The 23,296-nt window shown below is 39.0% G+C and overlaps 1 protein-coding gene across 2 annotated transcripts in view; it reads left to right on the top strand.

Moving 5' to 3' along the window:
* stxbp6 (syntaxin binding protein 6 (amisyn)) overlaps nt 1-23,296 on the top strand; it is a 196,886-nt gene that overhangs the window by 121,173 nt on the left and 52,417 nt on the right. For both annotated transcript variants that reach the window (XM_043698033.1, XM_043698034.1), the window contains exons 3-4: nt 12,478-12,608; nt 15,566-15,731. In XM_043698033.1, coding sequence (XP_043553968.1) covers nt 12,478-12,608; nt 15,566-15,731 — 297 coding nt within the window. The remainder of the gene's footprint in view (nt 1-12,477; nt 12,609-15,565; nt 15,732-23,296) is intronic.

Raw genomic sequence — 23,296 nt, 5'->3', positions numbered from 1 at the left:
AAGAAATATAAATATGAAGACTGATTTACAAAATTGGGGCTCATTTCATTAGAACAAAGGAGATTAAAAAATGGTTTGATGGAAGTGTTTGAAATTAGGCAAAAAATTAATAGATTGAAATGGATTATTTCTCATAGTTGAGAGGTCCAGATGAGATCTAGTTATAAAGTTAGATTCAGGCAAAAGATTTAGAGCCTTCTGAATGCACCACCACAATTGGTGGTGGAATCCACATTAAAAAGATTAAATTTATAGTTAAAGGAATATGAGAAGAATGGGGAATGGATTTAAACTATGGCTTGTGAGGAGGATAAAAACCCAACATTTGCTTAAGCCAAATGGCCTATTTCCATGTTGTGACTTGTAAGTAATTCTATGTACTGTACTGAGCCTGTTATGAACTGTGTAGTGAGAGGAATTTGATGATGGCATTAGATGCTGCCATTTCATTTGTGACCTTTGTGCGTACAAGCTTTTGGTATTGAAGTTACCCACTGTTCGACTGTAAGTATCAGCATCTCCAATTCAGCATCAGATTGAAGTTTCTGATCTGACACATGGTGGTACTGTGAGGAATGTGAAATTATCATAGAAATGTAGATAGCTTATTCATTCATAAAACTTAATCCAACTTTTACTATAATCCGTTAAATAGAATATGAAGAAATTTTGAAAATTCCTGAATTCTTAATCAACTTATTCAGGCATGTTGTGATATACCTCAGGTGCAGGCAAATCTTGAACCCTGAACTTTTAACCAGCGGTCATGCCACAAGAGTTCTTTGTTTATGGTTTTTAACTATACTAATTTTGTCAATTTGCTGATTGTAGTCCTAAATCAATCTTGTACCTTCACTGCAATGACCACATCACCTTGCTTGGCTACTAGGATTATGCAGTACTTCATATTTATTCTAATTTGAGTATAATTGAAATTCTGATCAACGATTCTTAATTGCCCCTTCTAAAGCAATATAATCTTGTCATGGATGCTAAGCTAGTTGAGAAAGCTAATTCAGCACACAGCAGGTGTCAGACCTTGGTTCATATCAACTGTTCAATACCTATAAAATACTATATACTACTCATTTACGTGGTTACAAGTCACAGAATGTGGGAAAATAGATGACATCTTGAAAAATGTCCATATTGCAGAGGAGGTGATGCGAGCTGCCTTAAAATGCATGAAGGTGGATAAATCCCTAGAACTCTGGGAAGCGAGGAAGTGATTGCTGGACCCCGTGCTGAGATACTTGGATCATCGATAGTCACAGGTGAGGGACTAGAAGACTGGAAGTTGGCAAATGTGGTGCCAATGTTTAAGAAAGGTGGTAAGGAATTGCCAGGGAACTATAGACTGGTGAGCCAGACATCATTGGTGGGCAAGTTGTTGGATGGAATCCTGAGTGACAGGATTTACATGCATTTGGGTAGGCAAGGACTGATGAGGGATAGTCAAAATAGCTTTGTGTGGGAAATCATGTCTCTTGAACTTGATTGTTTTTTGAAGAAGTAACGAAGAGGATCGAGGGCAGAGCAGTGGATGTCATCTGTATGAACTTGAGTAAGGCGTTTGACAAGATTCCTCATGTAGAATGGTTTAGCAAAGTTAGGTCACATGGCTTACAGGGAGAACTAGCCATTTGGATTCAGAACTGGCTAAAAGGTAGAAGACAGAGGATGGTAGTGGACCAGTGCTTTTCAGACTGAAGGCTTGCGACCAGTGGTGTGCCACAAAGTTCGGTGCTAGGTCCACTACTTTTCATTTATGTAAATGATTTAGATGTGAACGTAGGTGTGGTTAGTAAGTTTGCAGATGATGCCAAAGTTGGAGGTGTAGTCGACAGCAAAGAAGGTTACCTCAGATTACAATGGGATCTTTGATCAGATGGGCCAATGGACTGAGGAGTGGCAGATGGTATTTAATTTGGATAAATGTGAGGTGCTGCATTTTTGAAGAATCAGGGCCGGACTTCTACATTTTAATAGTAAGTCATGGGGAGTATTGGAGTGCAGGTACAGTTCCTTGAAAGTTGAGTTGTGGGTAAATAAGCTGGTGAAAGCATCGTTTAGAATGCTTTCCTTTATGGAGCAGAGCATTGGTCATGTTGCAGCTGTACAGGACATTGGTTAGGCCACGGTTGCAATATTGTGTGCAATTCAAGTCTCCCTCCTGTAGGAAGAATGTTGTGAAACTTGACAGTTCAGAAAAGGTTTGTAAGGGTGTTGTTGAAGTTGGAGGGTTTGAGCAATATGGACAGGCTGAATAGGCTGGGGCTGTTTTCCCTGGAGCGTCAGAGGCTGAGGGGTGACCTTATAGAGGTTTACAGAATCATGCAGGGCATGGATAGGGTAAATAGACAAGGTCTTCTCCCTGTGGTTGGAGAGCCCAGAGCTAACGGGCATAGGTTTAGGGTGAGAGGGGAAAGATTTAAGAAACCTAAGATACAACTCTTTCACGCAGAGGGTGGTGCGTGAATGGAATGAGCTGCCAGAGGAAGTGGAGGCTGGTACAATTACAACATTTAAAAGACATTTGGATGGGTATATGATTTAAGAAGAGTTCTGAGAGATATGGGTCAATGTCTGGCAAATGGGACTAGATTAGGTTGGGATATCTGGTCGGCATGGACAAGTTGGACTGAAGTGGGGGCGGAGAGGTCAGGAAGAAGATTGCAGGTTAGGAAGGCGGTGCTGAGTTCGAGGGATTTGACTGAGACAAGGTGGTGGGAGGGGAAATGAGGAAACTGGAAAAATCTGAGTTCATCCCTTGTGGTTGGAGGGTTCCTAGGCGGAAGATGAGGCGCACTGCCTCCAACTGTCGTGTTGCTATGGTCTGGCGATGGAGGAGTCCAAGGACCTGCATGTCCTTGGTGGAGTGGGAGGGGGAGTTGAGCTACGGGGTGGTTGGGTTGGTTGGTCCAGGTGTCCCAGAGGTGTTCTCTGAAACGTTCCGCAAGTATGCGGCCTGTCTCCCCAATATAGAGGAGGCCACATCAGGTGCAGCGGATGCAACCATCCCATAGCTCAACACTTCAACTCCCCTCCCACTCCACCAAGGACATGCAGGTCCTTGGACTCCTCCATCGCCAGACCACAACAACACGACGGTTGGAGGAAGTGCGCCTCATCTTCCGCCTAGGAACCCTCCAACTAAAGGGATGAACTCAGATTTTTCCAGTTTCCTCATTTCCCCTCCCCCCACCTTGTCTCAGTCAAATCCCTCGAACTCAGCACCGCCTTCCTAATCTGCAATCTTCTTCCTGACCTCTCCGCCCCCACCCCCACTCCGGCCTATCACCTTCACCTTGAGCTCCTTTCACCTATCGCATTTCCGACGTCCCTCCTCCCTACCTTTTTATCTTAGTCTGCTGGACACACTTTCCTCATTCCTGAAGAAGGGCCTATGCCCGAAACGTCGATTCTCCTGCTCCTTGGATGCTGCCTGACCTGCTGCACTTTTCCAGCAACACATTTTCAGCTCTGATCTCCAGCATCTGCAGTTCTCACTTTCTCCTCGAATACTTTATGTATTCCCCACTTTGGAAATAGAACTGGTCTGACTCAAGTTTGGGATACAGATAGACACTAACCTCACACCTTTAATACATTGTCTGAATTTTTTTTTCATAAAACCTTAACTTATTTCGAGAATGTGACTTAAAAGAACTTAATGAACCCGAAACCTGCTACCCATTCTAAACAGTGAAAGGCTTAACAGCAAACTAGGTTTATTCAATATATCATTTCAGTAGCATGACATTAATTGTTTTTGCTGTCAATTCTGTCTCTTTATGATCCTACCCCACAGCTACCTGATGAAGGAGCAGTGTTCCAAACACAAATGCTTCCAAATAAACCTTTTGGATGATAACCTGGTAGTGTGTGATTTTTAACTTTGTCCACCCCAGTCCAACACTGGCTCCTCCACATCCTGTTTGGAATAAGCAAGAGGTTCCGTCCCTAAAACCATTCAAAATGTCCTTGAAGTCAAGACTAGTTAGTTTCTTAACTTCAATATTTTATTGGAAGGATGTAGGGAAAGTTACGACAAGAGGGCCCTAGATTTCCAGAGCCATTGGGATCATTATGAAGATTGAATTGAAAATGAATCCCAAGTGATGACTTTTGTTGTTTGGCTAATCTTTTACATGGTGGGTGGAAGATAATTTCAATTACTGAATGAAGAAAATGTCGCAAAGCTAACATTTCAAAATTCCTTGGGTCTCATTTTCATAATTAAGATGGTAATATTTCAAGAGGCATATAATTGAAAAATCACTTTCATTTGATCACGGACAGCATAAAGTGATCCCGGAGGTTAAACTTGTTCCTAAATTTTATGTCTTATGGTTCCCATTGAGTGTTTCTTTCTGTGCATTCCCAGTTTACACTGTACAGAATTTGCTGTGCCTAGTGCTTTGTAACAAATGAAGTCAGACTAAATGGTGACAGAAAATAGATTTTTATATTAAATTCCCACAGCTTCTGTTATAAGATTAACAGCATCTGAGAACCCTTTCTTCATTTCTTTCCTCTGGATCATTAATTCTTGCAGTTTAGAGATGGCAGAACTTCATTTGAAGCCAGAAAACCTGTTTAGCAAGTTGAGCTTGAAGTTTACTGACATTAATATGATTTCCTAAACGGCATTCAATGGTAAATTGATGGCCTAAATAAATGGGCAGTAATGTGGAATTATACCAACCTATCATATTGAGTACTTAGCTAGAAAGTATCCTTTGTATTGGTAGTGTGCACTAGCAGTTTTTGTCAAGGTACTAAAAATATTCTCCATGTTTGTGAAACAGAACTTACTTTAAGATTTTCGCGCTATTGTCAATCTGTTTAAGAGATTGATTGGGGCCAAAATAGACAAAAAATGCACTTGCACTCAGCAGACATTGTGCGTTCGCAAAAACTATAAACAGGTATTTACCATCATTAAAATGTTTTGCACCATGAGCCACGAGTATTAAAAGTTGTTCAAGATTGCATAACATTGGCAGTGGTTAAAGAGTTTATTTGGGTTTGTAATTTAGAAATGTCTCTTGGAAATGTTTCTAAAAATCCTCAAAACAAGAGATTGAAAAGCAGCATGTGCTGAAGAAATCCATTAGAATTCCTGACAATATGGCTAGGTTAGGTGGATGAAAGCAGTACAGTTGAGCCATGGCATTATTTATAGCATGCAAAGATCCATTTGGTCTGTAGAGTCACGCTGACTCTTTGGAGGAATCCAGTCGGCCCCAATCCCTTGGTTCTATCTGCATCGTCATGCAATATTATTTCCCTCAAGTGCCCACTTAAATTTTCATTTAATTGTGTCCACTTCCTCCGCCCTCCTGAGAATCAAAGTCATTATTACACAATGTTAGAAGTTATTTTTCACACTCCCCAAAAGTGCCTCCCCAAAATCATCCCTTGTCCAAACCCTTAGTTAAAGGATTGAGTCTCAGATTGATCAGCAATAACAAAAGCCTTTTTTTGCCCACCTTATGTAAACCTGGCATCATCTTGGACACTTCTGTTTGAACTCCCCTCAATTTGCCTTGTTCCAAGGAATTCAATCCCTGCTTCTCCAACCTAATGTTATAGCTAAATACCTCATGCATGGAACCATCATGCTAAATCTTGTTTGCAGCCTCCTGAGGGCCCCCTATTATCCTAAAGGGCAGGGCTTTATCAAGTTCTAGCACATGACTTCTTTGCTTTTGTACTTGGGCTTCTTAACTAAGAGTTTAGTGCCGCCTATAAGACCCTGAGATTCCTTTTACCCTGTGCACATTAAATTTTGTGGAAAAGTTCTCTCTCTCTCTCTCCCTAACCCCCCTGCCAAAATAAATAAATCCCATAATTCTTATTAAATTCTGTCTAACCATTCTGCTACCATATCTATGTCCTGTTGCAAACAATTAGTGTTCTTTTCTGAGGTTTGGTGGTATTAGAAAGTTTTAACATTTTGTTCTGTATCAATATCAAAATCAATTAAAAACACCAAGCCCTAAAACTGGCCCCTGGGAAACATAATTGTGCACTATCCTCCAGTCTTGAAAATCAGCCAGTTACAATAACTTGTATATTCACCCTTGGGATGTGGATATTGTTGCCTGGCCAACACTTATTGCTTGTCCCTGGTTGCCCTTGAGAAGATGGTGGTGAACTGATTTCTTGAACTGCTGAAATCCATGTGCTGTGTCTTGACCCACAATGCCTTTAGGGAGGGATTTCCAGGATTTTGACCGGGTGATACTGAAGGATCAGCAACATGTTTCCAAATTGGGATGGGAGTAACTGGGAGTGGAATTTGCAGATGCTAGTGTTCCCATGTATCTGCTGCCTATGCCCATGCCAAAGTGATCATGGGTTTGAATGGTGATGTCTGGAGATCTTTGAATTTCTACACTGTCTCTTAGTGCACACTGCTGTTACTGAGTTTTGGTGATGGAGGGAGTGGATGCTTGTGGGTGTACTGCCAATCAAGTGGGCTGCTTTGTACTATATGGTGTCAAGCTTCTTGAATGTTGGTGAAACTGCACTCATCCAGGCAAGTGGGCAGTATTCCATCCCATTCCTAACGATTAGTCTTCCAGATGATGGATATGCTTTGGGGAGTCGGGAGGTGAGTTACTCACCACAGTATTCCTAGCCTCTGACCTGTTGTAGCCACTATGTTCATTGAGCCCAGTTGAATTTCTAGTTAATGGTAACTCCATGATTGTTGATGGGGAAATTCTGAGAGGATAATGCCATTAAATGTCAAGGGACAGTGGTTAGATTGACCACTTCCAATAAGAGACATTGCCTGGCATTTGTGTGACAATAATATTACTTGCCATTTGTCAGCTCCTCCCTGAGGGAGTAGTACAAGAAGGGAGACCAAGAGTAGGCCTGGTTAAAAGCATCCTTAAGGTGGAAGGTTTAAACCTGAGACCATTGTTAATTAATTGATCATTTGTATCCTCAGCAGTGTTGAATTTGTAGAAATCCTTGTTATTGGTGAATGGATGTTTCTCTAGTTTTTGTTTTGTAGCCAAGTGCTTTCAAGAGGCTGAGTCAGCAAGCCAGAGCACAGCTTTTCAATTTTGTTTTCAATCCATCATTATTTCTTTTTTCCAGTCCGCTAAAAAGCAATTGCCTGAAAGTAATTTGTGTATTCCAGTTTCCAGATGTGATTTTTTTCGTTAAAAGCGGGATAATCTACAGGTGATATTCCTCCCAGCATCTGAAATTTACAAAAAGGAGTTAAACAAGAAGATACAGATATGAATGACTTGTTTTAATAATTTTGACACAATTTCTGACTCCCTCTTGTCTATTGCCGATTCCTTGAACTGGCTTAACCTGCAATCGTGTGACCACTGTGGCCATCTTAAGTCAGTTCTTGCATGTGATATCCCAGGTATGAAAGATGACAGCTGAGCATTGACAGTCCCTATCATGACAATACTGACTTAAGATGGCTACAGTAGTCACTTGATTACAGGTTAGGCCGGTTCAAGGAATCGGCAATAGACAAGAGGCAGTCAGAAATTGTGTCAAAATTATTAAAACAAGTCATTCAGATCTGTATCTTCTCCTTGATTTACTCCTTTCTGTAAATTTCAGATACTGGATGGAAGATCACCTGTAAATTTTGGGACTAGAGAGGAAAACAAAATTAATTTGATTTGTAAGAGGAGGTGTAGCTGAAGCAAAAAGCAAGAAAGTACTGCTGGAGGGGGAGCGTGGTGATATGGAGAAGAGAGGGAGAGAAAAAGTAGCGAAAGCACTGAGTCATTACAAAGCAAAAACAGTTGTGGATATGGAGGACAAGGGCCAAAAAAAACTATGATCCCAAAAAAATGGATTTTTGATTTTAAGTTATGTCTGTGAATACGCAAAACATTAAGCAAAAACTGAGGTTAATGACTTTAAGGGATATAATTAGTAAATATAAGGAGATGCGATTTACATTTGACGGGCCATGATTATAATATTTCTATTTATGACAATGTGGTGGAATGACGCAATTTGTGAAGGATTTTGTCATAATCCAACTTCTTCCTGATTGTTCTAACGTTGATCCAAACTCTATGGATAAGAAGTAGTTAGAGAAATTGTGCAATTCTTCGTGAATGTTGCAGGCCACCAAACAGTGCAAAACAGGTAGAGTTGGAAACCGTTCAAGGGCATTGTTAGAATAATAGGATTCAAAAAACAGAGCACAGACAAGAATGCAGTCAGTCCATATTGTTACTACTTAAAATGCATCATGACTGATTTCTAGACAATTAATTTCTATTCCAGTAAGGAAATAAAATATTATTTTTGTTTTAGTTTTGAGAAACCAAGTGGGGCAAATTATTTCTGTGAGCGTGGCAAAGAAAATAAGAAATAACAATCACACCATAAAATGCTAAAAGTAGGAAACTATATTGAAAGGTCAACAGTGAAAAATTGGGGTTAGAAAAATAAGTGTTCGCTGTGATAGGCCAATCTGGCCCAAATAACTGGGCAGAAAAAAAATGGTGAATATGTCAGCAAATCAGTTCAAATATCCTCTAATATGAAATAAATATATTCTCCAAAAGGAGAAAATGGACATCAATGGTAGAGTAATGTAGAAAATCATTTTAATTAGCATTAATCTAAATGAGGACACAATGAAATTAATTCAAACTGTTCGTACGAGGAAATGAGGAGCACATGCAATAAGTGTAAAGAGAGAATTAATACATTATAGAAGAATATGTTAAAAAAGTGGGTAATTTGAAATGAAGTAATAGGGCTTTTCTATGCATAAAAAATTAAGTGGCAGGAGCGCTTCCACTCTGTTTTGTTAAAAGCAATGCAAACACTAATATCTTCAACAAGGTGTTACTAGGAATTAGAGAGCTATTGATTCAGATAACGAGAAAAGAATGAAAGCATTAAAAAAAAAGAAACAGCCAGCTCAAGGTGTGCAAGTTACTGGGTGCTGATTGCATGCAAGTTGAAGAATTAGCTCCTGAAGTCTCGATTTTCACTCTTTTCATTCTTACTGCAAGCCCTTCAAAATGAACAGTTGTTTGAAAAGGTACGTAGTGCAAGTAGGAGGGCATCATTAAATTAACTCCATTCTGAGAAAGATAAAGGCTTGTGCTAACTTGATGGCCTTAATGCCCTGTATTTCTGTTATGATGTCTGATTGAGTGTTGTTTGGGTGACCATTGGAAGAAATGAAGTGGTAAAGTTGAGTGTGTTTCATCATCTAGAATTTTTTTAAAAGCCAAGTCACCCTCACTCAAATGTGAATAGGCCTATCAGAATTGCTTCCATTGCAACTATCTGTCTAGTTTGTCTTGGTGTTAAAATTGTATATAAATCCATAGACAATTTAAGATACACTTTTTATATCTTTGGGTGAAAAAGTTTAGAATATTTGGCGAGTGCTTGAGACAAATATTCTACTTACGTTTAAGTGGTAGCCAGCTGAAGACTTGAGCGAGAAATTGAAGAGCACAGTAATAGAGTTATTACATAGTAATGAGGACAGGCAGAATAATGTATGTGGAGTAAAATGGTGGAAATGACCTGATGGGTTGAATGGTCTGTTTCTGTCTTGTAAGAAAAATGCAAACTGAAGTGAAACACTCTCCATACATTTCAGTCCTTCAGACAGATTTCATGTATTTTCTAAAATGTAAATTATTGAAATTTATACTTCGAGTATTTAAAAATTCATGTTTGTTATTCTTTTAAATAATAAAAATTCTAATTAAGAAGTGCAGTCGTTAAACGTCAGTTGTCTAGTGAAATTCTTAATCTAATGAACTGCACACAAACTGAATTAAATGGGGAACTCTGCAACAATACATGTATCTAAGTTTTGTTAACCTGAGAGTGCAAGCTGAAATGCTCTGCCAATTGTTGTTCTAGTCTGGAAATAAATCAAACCTCTCAGTTCAGTCAGTGTCTTGAAGGAATGTTATAAAAATAAATAACTTCAAGTGGTAAAGTTGGTGGAGGCTTTCTGTTTAATTTTGGAACGTTGTCTGTTTAGTGCCTGAATACACTCCTTTCCCAGAGCCAATCTAGTAGAATTAGTTTTTGTGATAAAGCAACATTGCTAATGTCATATGATCAGTGTAAAAAAAAATTGTAGTCTGTACTGTATTTTAATTTAGAATTTTTGTCTCAAATGCAAAATTATAAATCAATTTTAATTGGTGATTGCAGTTTTTGAACTAGATATAATTTACAATGAAATACCATTTGTATAATATCCAAATCTCTAAGACAATGCTGACTATCTGCCACTCATTATCATGAGGCAGCACTCGAGATAAATCGTATTGATGCAAGATGCACTAGTGACATCTCAAGATAGTAAAATGGAAATTTTACTAAAACCTAATGACATCATAACTCCAAATGGCAATTACCTCTCTGCAAAAAGACCAGGGATAAAGCAGCAATAAGGAGTGGTTAAATCTGCCTCTGGATGCAGTTGAAATGTCACATGATCTTCTGAAATTTGCAAATCCAACATAGGAGTCTGAATCATTTAATTATAGCTCTGCTGAAAATATCTGGCATGCTAATTTTCCTTAATACAAAATATAATATTTAGCAATTTGCCTCCTATAGTGACTGGAATACACATACAAAATCTTAATCAATTTCTCTCTCATTTTAGAATAGCTCAGCATTGAGAATTATATCGGTTTTATTTCTTAATTGTATTTTTCCTTATTTCTCTACTTCATTCTGCTACTTTCCAACTTTCAGTTTCTAAGGTAGAAAACATTGAGTGCTGTGTCATGGTGTGGTATAATGGAAGAATGTGTGACTGTATGTGCTGTGAGGCGAGGCATTAAGCACAGATTACATGAGCAAACATAGTGTAACAAGGGAAGCATTCTGCTGATCCTGGAATTCTGAAATAAGAAGCAGGAAATATTCAACGGGTCTGACAGCATCTATGGAGAAAGAAACACCTTTCATCAGAACATAGTACAGCTCGCTTTCAGAACAATGGTTCCTTTCATACTAAAAAGTTCGTTCTTGCAAAACTCTGAATTAGATGAAAATCCTATCATGTGTCAAGCTCAAGATGAGATCAGAATTCAACCTCAAAATTAAAATGAAAGCTTTGTTTCCTTGTCCAGTATTTAACAAAGATGAAAAATTCCTGGGCACTGGAAATTGGAAAAAAACACCAGGACTAATAACTAAAGACAAGATACAGGTTTTGAATGCTCTTTGGAAGGCTGTAAGAGAAGTAGCAAGGTGAAGGTTCTTAAACAGAATGCATTAGCTATTGCACCTAGTCAAAGGCTGTAGAGCAGAAAGTATTTGGGCTGGTTAAGAACTGGAATAAAAAGTACACTCAATGAGAATGTGATTTTTACCCAGTGAGTTTAAACATGCATCCAGGAATTACTGTCTATGATTCTTTGTTCCTCTGCATAGTTTACTATTGCAGTCCATACAGTTGAAAGTTTTGGTTTACTTGATTTCATGTGAACTTCCACATTTTACCCTTCTTATCTCACCGTAAAATCTGAAAAAAGTTTTTGTGTTTTTGGCGTTTCTTTATTCAAATAAAAAAGTGTAGTTTTTAGAAGTTTGATATTTTGACTTATTTCTTAATCATGTATATTCCCATCATTATTTCTCTCATTTAAAAAGTGGCTTTTACTTGTTTGTTGTCCGTGAAATTCCTTCAGTGTGGATTACCTGCTAAACTTGTTTGATGACGTCTCTGGTGCTGAATGCTGGAAATTCCCTGCAGCTAATGTGGAATGAAATTAATGTCACACAATTTGAAATAGACAGAGCAGCCATTTAAATTTTTATGGGTAACTTTCTACCAGATCAACCACGAGCAGCGTAACTTGCTCCTGATAGAAAATTCCAAGTTATGGATTTGAGCGAAATTGCCCAATTGAAGGTAAGAAAGTGAGGACTGCAGATGCTGGAGATCAGAGCTGAAAATATGTTGCTAGAAAAGCGCAGCAGGTCAGGCAGCATCCAAGGAGCAAGAGAATCAACGTTTCGAGCATGAAGAAGGGCTCATGCCCGAAACGTCGATTCTCCTGCTCCTTGGATACTGCCTGACCTGCTGCGCTTTTCCAGCAACACATTTTCAGCAATTGAAGATAAGGTCTTGAGCAGGTTACTGGTAGAATTTTGTTTTGAATTTTGATAGAGGTAGACCGCACTGGTTCAGGTACATCTCAAGAAGCACTTGACATGGAGTAATTGATAATTTCTGCAAGGAGATCAAGCTATAAAAGACCTGAATTTGCCTCGTTGTGCCTGGAGACCATGGAAGTAGGATGAGTGAATTAGGAATTTTTTGAAATTATCCCTGAAAAATAATTTGGTTGCTGTTATTCATTTCAGTCAATCACTGTCATTTTCAAATTGTTACTACCTATGAGTGAACAAGTTAACAAGGGCTGTCTGTATTTCTGTCACATAAGTGACTTGTATTCTTTTTTATTTCAGTGACCAATAAGAAACCAGCACTGGTGTCTGTTACCAAAGTCAAGCAGTTTGAAGGGTCGTCATCTTTTGTGAGAAGGTCACAGTGGATGCTTGATCAACTCCGACAAGTGAATGGCATCGATCCCAACAGGGTCAGTGGTGAAACAAATAATGGAAGAAAGGCACATTTACAATTGCGATTAACATACAACATCACTTTAAGAAATGTTGTGCTTGTCTTACTCATAAGGATACAATAGAAATTAAGTGGTAATGTATATAACTGTTAATGCAATGTGTCTGGGCTTCAGATCAAAATCCTTACACCGGAAAACCATGTTTTCTACCAAGTGTTCCTGAGATGCATGGGTTTACTGTCCACTCTTAATGTGGTGAGCATTAGAAATATGAATAAATTAAATATATTAGCATTATGCCATGCTCTTTAAATTTAATGGGATCACTATCTTTGCAGGGACAAAAAGCAAGGAAAGTTCTCTGTATTTTCTTTTGGGCCCATGCAATTCCTAAGGCAAGCAGTCTGTTAGTCTTCAACACGAAAATTTGAGTACAGGAGGAAGTAATAATTTGATTGTATTTCATTTTTCTTCTGAATTGCTTGCTGTGTACACCTGCTAAATTTCAGTGACTTAGAGTAAAGTTGCCTTAGACCTTTTGGATATAAATACTTTCCAATCTTTCACCATTTAAGAAGAATCTGAAATGCACAAGTGTTCAGTACTACAGTCATGATGTGTCCAATGCACTCAACTGCTGCTTAATAGCTGGGTGAAATATTGTGAAACTACCCCTGGAGAATTATGTTGTGCAGTTCTCATTCATTTGCCTAAAGGAAAATATATTGTATACTACATTGACCAGAAAGGTAACTGAATCAGTCTTGAAAAAGTGAGACAAGAACTGGTCAGAGACTAGAAATGTTTACAGTTAGTAACACACCTGACTTCAGAATGCCTTTTGATCATCTATAAGGCCAAAGTGGAGTTGAATTTTCTGCTTGCCTTCATGATTGGGCTGATACAATCCAGGTCAATGCAGTGCATTCACACACTGCTTCCGCTAGCACCAGTGGAAGCAATGTGTACCATATGCAACTTGCACTGCACATCTACACGAGGTTCCTTTTGAGGCCTCTTAGTAAACCTATGGCATCCGTTACCTAGAAGAATGAGGGAAATAGATGCATGAGAACACCACTGCCTGCAAAATTCTCTCCAAGCCATACACCATCCTGACTTGCAACTCCATCACTGCTCCTTTACTGTTATTGGGGTAAGATTCTGCAAGTCCTTCTTTATAAACCTGCATGTGGACTGTCATGGTGCCATCACTTAGTCAAAGTTAGAACGAAATGGGTAATGAGTAGTGGCCTTGTTTGTGACATTCATATTCCTTGAGCAAATTAAAAACAAAAATTGCAAAAACCTTGGGGCAAGAGTTAATGTTATGGTAACAATTAAACAAGCACTCTAAACTGATTTGCTAAAATAAATTAGTACAGCTTCCTGAAAGCAGGATATTTAAATACAGTTGTAAATATAGATTTGTACATGGAATACCTACATTTGATGCAAAAGTCAGAATCCTATTTATGCATGGATATCTCACAATGACACTGTGCACTGAAGCATTCATTTAAAGTCAGAAGCACAAAATCAAAAATACTTTGTTGACATATTCAAGCGGAAATAAAAATGGACAGTGTGAAATGCCATGGTAGCTGATAACTTTGTTCACTATTATCAGACAGATATTTGCTTTCTCTTCAAGAATGAAACTCCCAATGAGTAGTAACTGATAAAATTAGTGAAAATAGTAAGTCTGGCTGCATATGCAGAGAGAGATACAAGGTTATCATTTCAATCCCAATCTAACTACTTCATATCTGCAGAGAGCAAGAGAAATGTTTTTCTTTGTGTAGAAAGAGGGGAGGTGGAGCAAGGAAAGCAAAAGGCAGAGTGTGTTGATGTTAGTGGAGAAGCAAAATAGATAAAGGATAGATGTTAATGATGGGCTCAAATAGCAAATATAGTTCAGCTGTATTGACAAAATTTGTGTAAACACAAGACTGGGGCAGGGGTGTAATCAAAATGGAGAATAGAGTTTGAGGTCTGATATTGTACTCCATGCTGATACTTGAAGGTTGCAAAGTGCCTGAACAAAAAATGAGATCTTGCATTTGGCTTTGCTGGAACATTGCAACAGGCCTAGGACATTAGAGCAATATGATGTATGTGAAATGGTAAGTGATATTTGGAATGATTCTCATAGTCAGAGTGGAGGTCTGCAAAGGAGTCACACACGGCCTCTGCATTTGATCTCGCCACTGTGGTGGAGACTGCATTGAGAGCAGTGAATACTGTAGACTAGATGGAAAAGGTACAAGTAAGTTGCTGCTTCACCTGAAAGATGTGTTCAGGGCAGTGACAAATGAGGTAAAAGGGCAAGTGTCAGACTTAATGAATTGCATTGGAATGGGTCAGGGATAGTGAAGAGCTGTTTGGCGTGATGGACGAGTAGACTAAGGTTTTGTGGAAGGAATGGTCCTTGTGGAATGCTGTCAGGCTCAGGAACTCTGGTACAGTAAGAGTCAGTGTGTTTAGGAGAATAAATTGCCACAGGGTTGTTGCCAGCAATTTCAATTGTTTAAAGAAACAAATTGAACTCACTTGATCCAAATGCTGCAATATTTGAATACTTTTGCACTAATGTGTTGATAAATTAAAACACTACATGTATTGCTGTCACTGCTAATATTACATTAGTGCACTGTTCAGTCTGCTATGATCGCTTAGTGTTCTGATGAAAGCTGACCAATAAAAATCATGCATTAAAAAAAGTTCAAGCACAAGACTCAATTCAATGCTCAGTTTCCGTATTTCAGTTAAATTCAGTAAGTGTTACAAGATTATTGTCCAACAGATGTGTCACCACTGGTATTAAGTTCAATTAAGGACTAATAATTGAGTTATAAACTAACCAACTGATGAATTAGCCAACTATGTGTAGGTTAATATTTTTGATTATGCATTTGTATTGTTTCAGTATGAAAAAAGTAATAAAGCAATGTAACTTTTTCTCTTTTCAGGATTGTCCTGAATTTGATCTAGTGTTTGAGAACACCTTTGACCAGTGGGTTGCAAGCACAGCCTCCGAGAAATGCACTTTCTTTCAGATCCTTCACAATATTTCTCAGCGATATCTTTCCGACAAGAAGCCAGAGTTCATCAATTGTCAATCTAAAGTGTTGGGAGGTAAGTCTGCCTTCGCTCAGAACTGAAGAAGGGCCGTGGGATCCAAAATGTTCACTCTACTTACTCTTATCAGATTTGCCAAATATGAAGATTTTTTTCAGCCATTTCAGCTTTTATTGCTTACAAATAATGTGTTGACTGACTTGCTAATTCCAAGATTGTTACGTTTCAATCTCTCTTTAAAAAAAAATGTTTTGAAAATGTGGATGGCACGGTGGCACAGTGGTTAGCACTGCTGCCTCACAGCGCCAGAGACCTGGGTTCAATTCCCGCCTCAGGCGACTGACTGTGTGGAGTTTGCACGTTCTCCCCGTGTCTGCGTGGGTTTCCTCCGGGTGCTCCGGTTTCCTCCCACAGTCCAAAGATGTGCAGGTCAGGTAAATTGGCCATGCTAAATTGCCCGTAGTGTTAGGTAAAGGGGTAAATGTAGGAAATGAGTGGGTTGCGCTTCGGCGGGTCGGTGTGGACTTGTTGGGCCGAAGGGCCTGTTTCCACACTGTAAGTAATCTAATCTAACAATGCTTTATGATTCAGAGGGTGTTAAGGGCAGATTTGTAATTCCTTTTAATTCCTTTATTAGGCACTAACTTATATTATTTGGTGGAGTTAATCAAACAGGTAATGTAACTGTAGGGAGGCAACTATCCTATCAGTATTCCAAAAAAAGTAGAAACATACTCCGGCATTTCAGACATGGCAATTTTGCTTCAATCCTGTGTAAACATAGTATGATTTATTATTGGGAGAAAACTGTGCATTAGTAAGCGAGTGATGAATTTTATGTTCCTCTCCCCCAAAGGAATACTCTGACTTCGTGACCGATTGAGTAATGACCAGTAATAAATGAGACTTCAATTTTTCAGCCTGAAAATGATGCATCTGAGAGAGTATCTCTAAATAGGGCTATGCTGAGAGGTGGTAAATAGAATTTAATGTGGAAAAGTATGAGGTGATTTACTTTGGAAGGAGCAACAGGAGTAAAGAGTACTGGGTTAATGGTAAAATGCTTGGTCATGTAGATGAGCAGAAAGATCTCAATGTCCACGTACATAGATCCCTGAAAGTTGCCACCCAGGTTGATAGGCTTGTTAAGAAGGCATATGGTGTGTTAGCTTTTATTAGTAGAGGGATTGAGTTTGGGAGTCATGAGGTCATGCTGCAGCTGTACAAAACTCTTGTGCGGCGGTACTTGCAGTATTGCATACGGTTCTGGTTACCGCATTATAGGAAGGATGTGGAAGCTTTGGAAAGAGTGCAGAGGAGATTTACTAGGACGTTGCCTGGTATGAAGGAAAGTCCTATGAGGAAAGGCTGAGGGACTTCAGGCTGTTTTTGTTAGAGAGTAGAAGGTTGAGAGGTGACGTAATTGAGATGTATAATAATCAAAGGATTAGGTAGGGTGGACAGTGAGAGCCTTTTTCCTCAGATGGTGATGGCTAGCATGAGGGGATATAGCTTTAAATTGAGGGGTGATAGATACAGGACAGATGTTAGAGGCCATTTCTTTACTCCATAGTAGGGGCATGGAATGCTCTACCTGCAACAGTAGTGGACTCACCAACTTTAAGGGCATTTAAATGGTCATTAGACAAACGTAAGGATGAAAATAGGATAGTGTAGAATAGACAGGCTTCAGATTGGTTCACAGGTCGGCACAACATCGAGGGTTGAATGGCCTGTGCTGCTGTGTAATGTTCTATGTTCTTTAGGTGTAGCATAGATAAGTACATTGAAAATGTCATTAATGTGTTGGAACAGATGGAATAATGGCTGCAACATTAGTGTCATGCTGGAAAAGCGCAGCAGGTCAGGCAGCACCCGAGGAGCAGGAAAATTGACGTTTCGGGCAAAAGCCCTTCATCAGGAATAGTGGATGCATCAACCTTAAAAATTATGTAAGGGACATTTTGAATGCCTACAAGATGGATGGGGAGGGACAATGTTGAGATCCATCTTGATGAATTGGATTTAAAATGGGCCAAATGGTCTTGCACTTTAATTATCCTTTTAATTTTATGGATCCCAATTCTACTCTGAAGGATACATGTCTAAAGGAGTTGGTAGTAGAAATATCAGATATGGACAGAGTGATGCTGTTGAGTAAAATCAGCTTGAGAATATAAACAAGTTTAGTGACTTGGAAACACTGACTTTAAAGGACAGTTAATATGTATCATAGTTATGACGTATGCCCTTGGCAAATGTGTGACTGTTCTGCTCAAGTGAAATATCAACCATTCAAGTGCAATGCTTTAATGAATGCTATTATATTGCCATCAGCCAGGACACTGATACATTTCAAGAAATAGACGACTAGACACAAGGAAGCTATTCAATTTTCATTTCCTCTGCCTGTCAGTGAGCTATCTCCTCACACGACTATTATTGATAAATATCAAGTTCACAGCTGCATACCACGTGTAATCAATTTACCAGGCTTTTATAATGAATATATATGTGCATCATAGGTTAGTACTGATGAATGTATTAAACAATTGTGGATATCTTAAACACTAGATACCATTCTATTTTGTTCTACTCCTTTGCCATAATAACCTTGCATAAATCAAAAGTTGGATTATTTTAATATTTACTATTTTCTCCCTATATATTTCAGAATTTTTTCAATGTGAAATCTTTTTAATGAGATTGCATGATCATTCTTTCACTCATTGAGCTGTCCTCTCATTCATCGTTAGCGTTTCAGAAAATGAGATTACTTGGCGTTTGATCTATCTCCTTTCTTGGGCTTGAGAGAGACAAAAGTTTATTTTTATATCTTTTATTTGAATGTTTCACTTTCTTTAAAATTTCAAAATAACTAGGTCTGAAAGAATGTGATTCCACATTTGTCTTGTCAATTTTCAGTGCAAAAGGTTCTTTAGTTGTCATCAAGACAACAGAATTTTGACTAGTTTCAATTTCATTTTGTGGGATGTGGGCATCACTGGCTGGCCAACATTTATTACTCATTTAATTATTGCCCTCTAAAGTGGTTGTGAGCTGCCACCTTGAACTATTGCAGTCCACCTGCTGTGGGTTGACCCACCATGCCATTAGGGAGGGAATTCCAGGATTTGGACCCAGAAACAATGAAATAAGAGTAGTAATATTGAGCAAAGAAATTTGCTATTTTAGAATGTAAGATTTTGGTCAAAAGAGTTGTTTTTGATTATTTATTTGGGAGTGGATTCTGCCCATCATCTGGAAGAATTATGCTAACTGTTGAAAGCAGTAGTTATATATAAAATAGCTGGTGGAAAATGGCCAGAATTCTACTGCTGATTGTACAGCTCAGTTCATATTAACATTTTCACTGCTGGTAGGTCAATTGTGTGGAAAGGTCCAATTCTAAATATTTTTAATCAACTGTTCAGGGACTGTATGATACTCCTCTTGAGCAGGTAGGATTTGACTCTGGGAGCCCACTGATTCAGAGGAACAGGTACTAATGCTGTGCCACAAAAACCATAAGTCCAATTGAAGGTATTTTCTAATCAACTTGTTCAAGGATGTCATTGCAAATTGCTAAGGCAAGTGAAACCTGAACCTGGTCCTCCTGGCTCAGAGGTAAAGACATTACCACTCACAGACGCCTCAAGGTCTGATTCTAAACATCTCATTCATTGCGTGTACCTGTAGTAGTAGCATTCGCATAATTATCTCTCACTTCTACAGGTTGTGCCAGCCAGCCTAATGGTATTTTGCCAATACAATCTTCTAGTGATATCTTGTGATATTTATTCAAGAAACTTTCTTTTTTTTCTTGATTAAGGTGGATAAGAATGTTGAACTCTGGCCACAAACAAAGTAACTATAATCTTATTGAATGATGGTGCAATTTTGAGGGGCCATGTGGCCTACTCCTCCAAATTTATATGTTCATCAGCATACCCATTCTAATTGTCTTTTTTAACCTATTCCAATTCATTCTTCCACATTAATGTTAGACTGTTCAGCCTTTACTTTTGAGGCATATCAGTTCTCCAAGGAACTATTTCATAAAGTAGCAACTTTTTTTTCAGAGCAAACCTTCACATTGAGAAGATAAATTTTCAGTTACATTACGTAAAGTAGCATTTCACTTTTAAATTGGAACACACAGGAATGGGAAAGCCCTCCTCATTTTTGGCAAATTGAATTGGTGTCTATCACACAACTGGCAGGATCACATTCTTTTCCCCACATTTGATGATCTGTCTCTTGGTGATGTAGTTTTATAGCAAAGTTCTTGGAAAAGCAGAGTAATTTGCCTATTTTCAGATTTGATCAAAGAAATTAAGTACATTACAATCATTGGCATGCATGCCTATTTATGTATTAACACAGATGAATGTAAGTGCATACAGTGTGGACTTGCTTTTAACCAATCTTATAAAGGGATATAGAAAATATCAGTGGTTTCAACAAATATGCTGTTGGATGATCTGTTTTCTTCAGCCTGCAAAGCATTTATTTCATACGTTTGAATTGAGGTGAAGAACTGTTATTTTTAATTATTTTTAAAACTTTGGACCAACTTTGCTGTTGAAGGAGGCTTAATGTTAGTTGCAGTGCTTTTCAATCTTTGTGTTACCATAAGTGAAATATTGTACTACCATAACCGACTTTAATGCCTGTAAAAAGTATCAGTTTGTTAATAATTTAACTTGCCCTGCTATGAAGGGCTCATGCCCGAAACGTCGATTCTCCTGCTCCTTGGATGCTGCCTGACCTGCTGCGCTTTTCCAGCAACACATTTTCAGCTCTACTATGATAGCTATCCTTTTTAAGTTGCTGCAATGATATCACAGCAATAGAGTTAAAAGTAGCAGTGCAGGTTCATGTGTGTATGCATGTAACTATATATGTGGAAGCCAGCAGTCACTGCTTTATTTTGTAGTTACTTTCCAAATCCTACAGAGGATCCATATAGATCATTAATGCAAAAATTATAATGAATGGTGTCTGCACACTGTGAAAGTGATTGAAGTAGCAGCATTTATAATTTGCTGCCATTGATAGTGGTCTGTCAGGATTGTTATGAAAACTTCCTCGATGTATTTTTTGATGGCTTCAGAAGTAGTAGTACCAATCTTTCCATTTAAAGAGGTGATCCCAAATTTTGATTTTTCTCAGCCATGTTCCTGGAATTTAAAGTGCATCAGACTTTCCATAATCCTGACAATGTTTCAAATAATTTGGCAATCAAAATGTCCTGCTGTTTGAAATGAATGTGACATTTCCTTCCAGGAATTGTATTATTGAGAAACCCTTTAAACTCAAGTGTGTTTATGGAATGTTCTCTCAATTTGTGTTTGCTGAATTCAAAACTATTGTTTGCCTTAAATTGAAAGGAAGTATTATGAGTAAGAAATGAAATTTAATCAGTAGTAAGAAAAAAAGTAGGGTCAGGTGGTGTACAATCTGTGTGGATAGAATTGAGGAACTGCAGAGGAGTTATGTACAGGGCTCCAAACAGTCAGGAGCTGAGATGCAAGATACATCAGGAGATAGAAAAGATGTGTAGGAAAGGCAAAGTGGACTGGGAAAATCGGGTTAGTAGCGAATTGCAAGAAAAGCAATTTGTGGGATGTCTGAGATGGCTTATGGTGGAGCCACTAGGGAGCAAGCAATACTGACTTCAGTGTTGTGCATTGAGGCAGACTTGATAAAGGAGCTTAAGGTGAAGGGGCCCTTAGGAGGCAGTGATCATCATATGATGGAAGTTACTCCACAATTTGAGAGGGAGGACATAGAATCAGAAATAATGGTAAGACAACTGAATAAAGGCAACAACAAAGGCATGAGGGAGAGCTGGGTAGAATTGACTGGGAGAGGAGAAAGTGAGGACTGCAGATGCTGGAGATCAGAGCTGAAAATGTGTTGCTGGAAAAGCGCATCAGGTCAGGCAGCATCCAAGGAACAGGAGAATCGATGTTTCGGGCATAAGCCCTTCTTCAGGAAGGAGGGCTTATGCCCGAAACGTCGATTCTCCTGTTCCTTGGATGCTGCCTGACCTGACTTGGAGAGGAGCCTACCAGGAAATACAGGGGAACAGCCAATGGCAGGAGCTTCTGGGAGTAATTCAGGAGAGATTCATCCCAAAGTAAAAGCAGTATGGTACAGGGAGGATGAGGTAACCATGGCCAATTAGGGAAGTCAGGAATAGCAGTAAAGCAAAAGAGAAAGCATATAATGTGGCAAAGGGGCAGTGGGAAACCAGAAGATTGGGAAGCTTACAAAGACCAACGGAGGACAACAAAAAAAGAAATAAGGAGGGAGAAGACATGAGGGTGAGTCACCCAGTAATATAAAGGAAGACTAAGAGTTTTTTTAGATATATAGAAGACAAAAGAGAATCAAAAGTGGACATTGCAGAGGTAGTAGAGGGGAATAAGGAAATGACTGAGGAACTGAATAAATACTTTGCGTCATTCTTCATGGTAGAAGACACGAGTTATATTCCAAAAATTCAAGAGTGAGGAGGCAGAGTTGAGTATGATGGCCATCGCCAAGGCGAAGGTGCTAGAGAAACTGGCCTGAGGGTGGGTAAATCACCTGGACCAGATAGACGACACCTCAGCTCTAAGAGAGATAACTGAAGAGATAGTGGAGGTGTTGCTGGTCGTTCAGGAATCACTAGAATTAGGGAGGCATCCAAAGGCCTTGAAAATCACTAATGTGACACCCGTGTTTTAAAAAGGCAATAAGGCAGAAGATAGAAAATTGCAGAACGGTTAGCCTAACCTCGTTCATGGTAAGATAATGGAATCTTACCTTGAGATTTCTGAATACTTGGAAGTATATGGTAAGATAGGGCAAAGTCAGCATCGTTTCATCAAGAGGAGGTTATGCTTGACAAACCTTCTAGAATTCTTTTGAGGAAGTAATGAGCGGCTTAGACAAAGGAGAGCCAACTAATGTTATCTACCTGGATTTCAAGAAGACCTTTGACAAGGTGCCACATAGGAGGCTACTGAGTTAAGGTAAGGGCTCATGGTATTTGAGGCAAGGTGCTGGCATGGATAGAAGTTTGGCTGTCTCTGTCCAGAGTGGGGACAAAAAGGTCCTTCTCAGGATGGTAGCCGGTGACAAGGGGAGTCATACAAGGCACAGTGTGGGGACCACAAGTTTTCACTTTTATATATTAACAATCTAGATGAAGGAACTGATGGCATTCTGGCTAAGCTTGCAGAAGACAGGTAGAGTGATAAGTAGCATTGAGGAGGTGGGGAGGATGCGGAAGGATTTGTACAGGTTAGAGGAGTGGGCAAACAAGTGGCCAAAGCATACTAAATGCCACCTTCACGATCTTGTCTGCTCAGTTCCCAATTGATCCTTGGGCCAATGGCTTATGGCATTCAAGTACACATCCAAGGGATTTTTAAATGTCATTGACATTTAACATTTAGACAGGCAGCTGTATTTTGTTGCTTAAATACGAGTTTGGCTTAGTTGCTGCTCTTTGCACCATCTCGATGTGATGTTCATCGTGGGAAAGTGTGAGGTCATGCACTTTGGTAGGAAGAATAGAGGCATGGACTGTTTTCTAAATGGGGAGAAAATTCAGAAGTCTGAAGAGC

This window comes from Chiloscyllium plagiosum, chromosome 10, assembly GCF_004010195.1.
Source record: "Chiloscyllium plagiosum isolate BGI_BamShark_2017 chromosome 10, ASM401019v2, whole genome shotgun sequence".
Taxonomy (NCBI): Eukaryota; Metazoa; Chordata; class Chondrichthyes; order Orectolobiformes; family Hemiscylliidae; genus Chiloscyllium; species Chiloscyllium plagiosum.
This window is presented reverse-complemented; position numbering and strand designations above follow the sequence as displayed.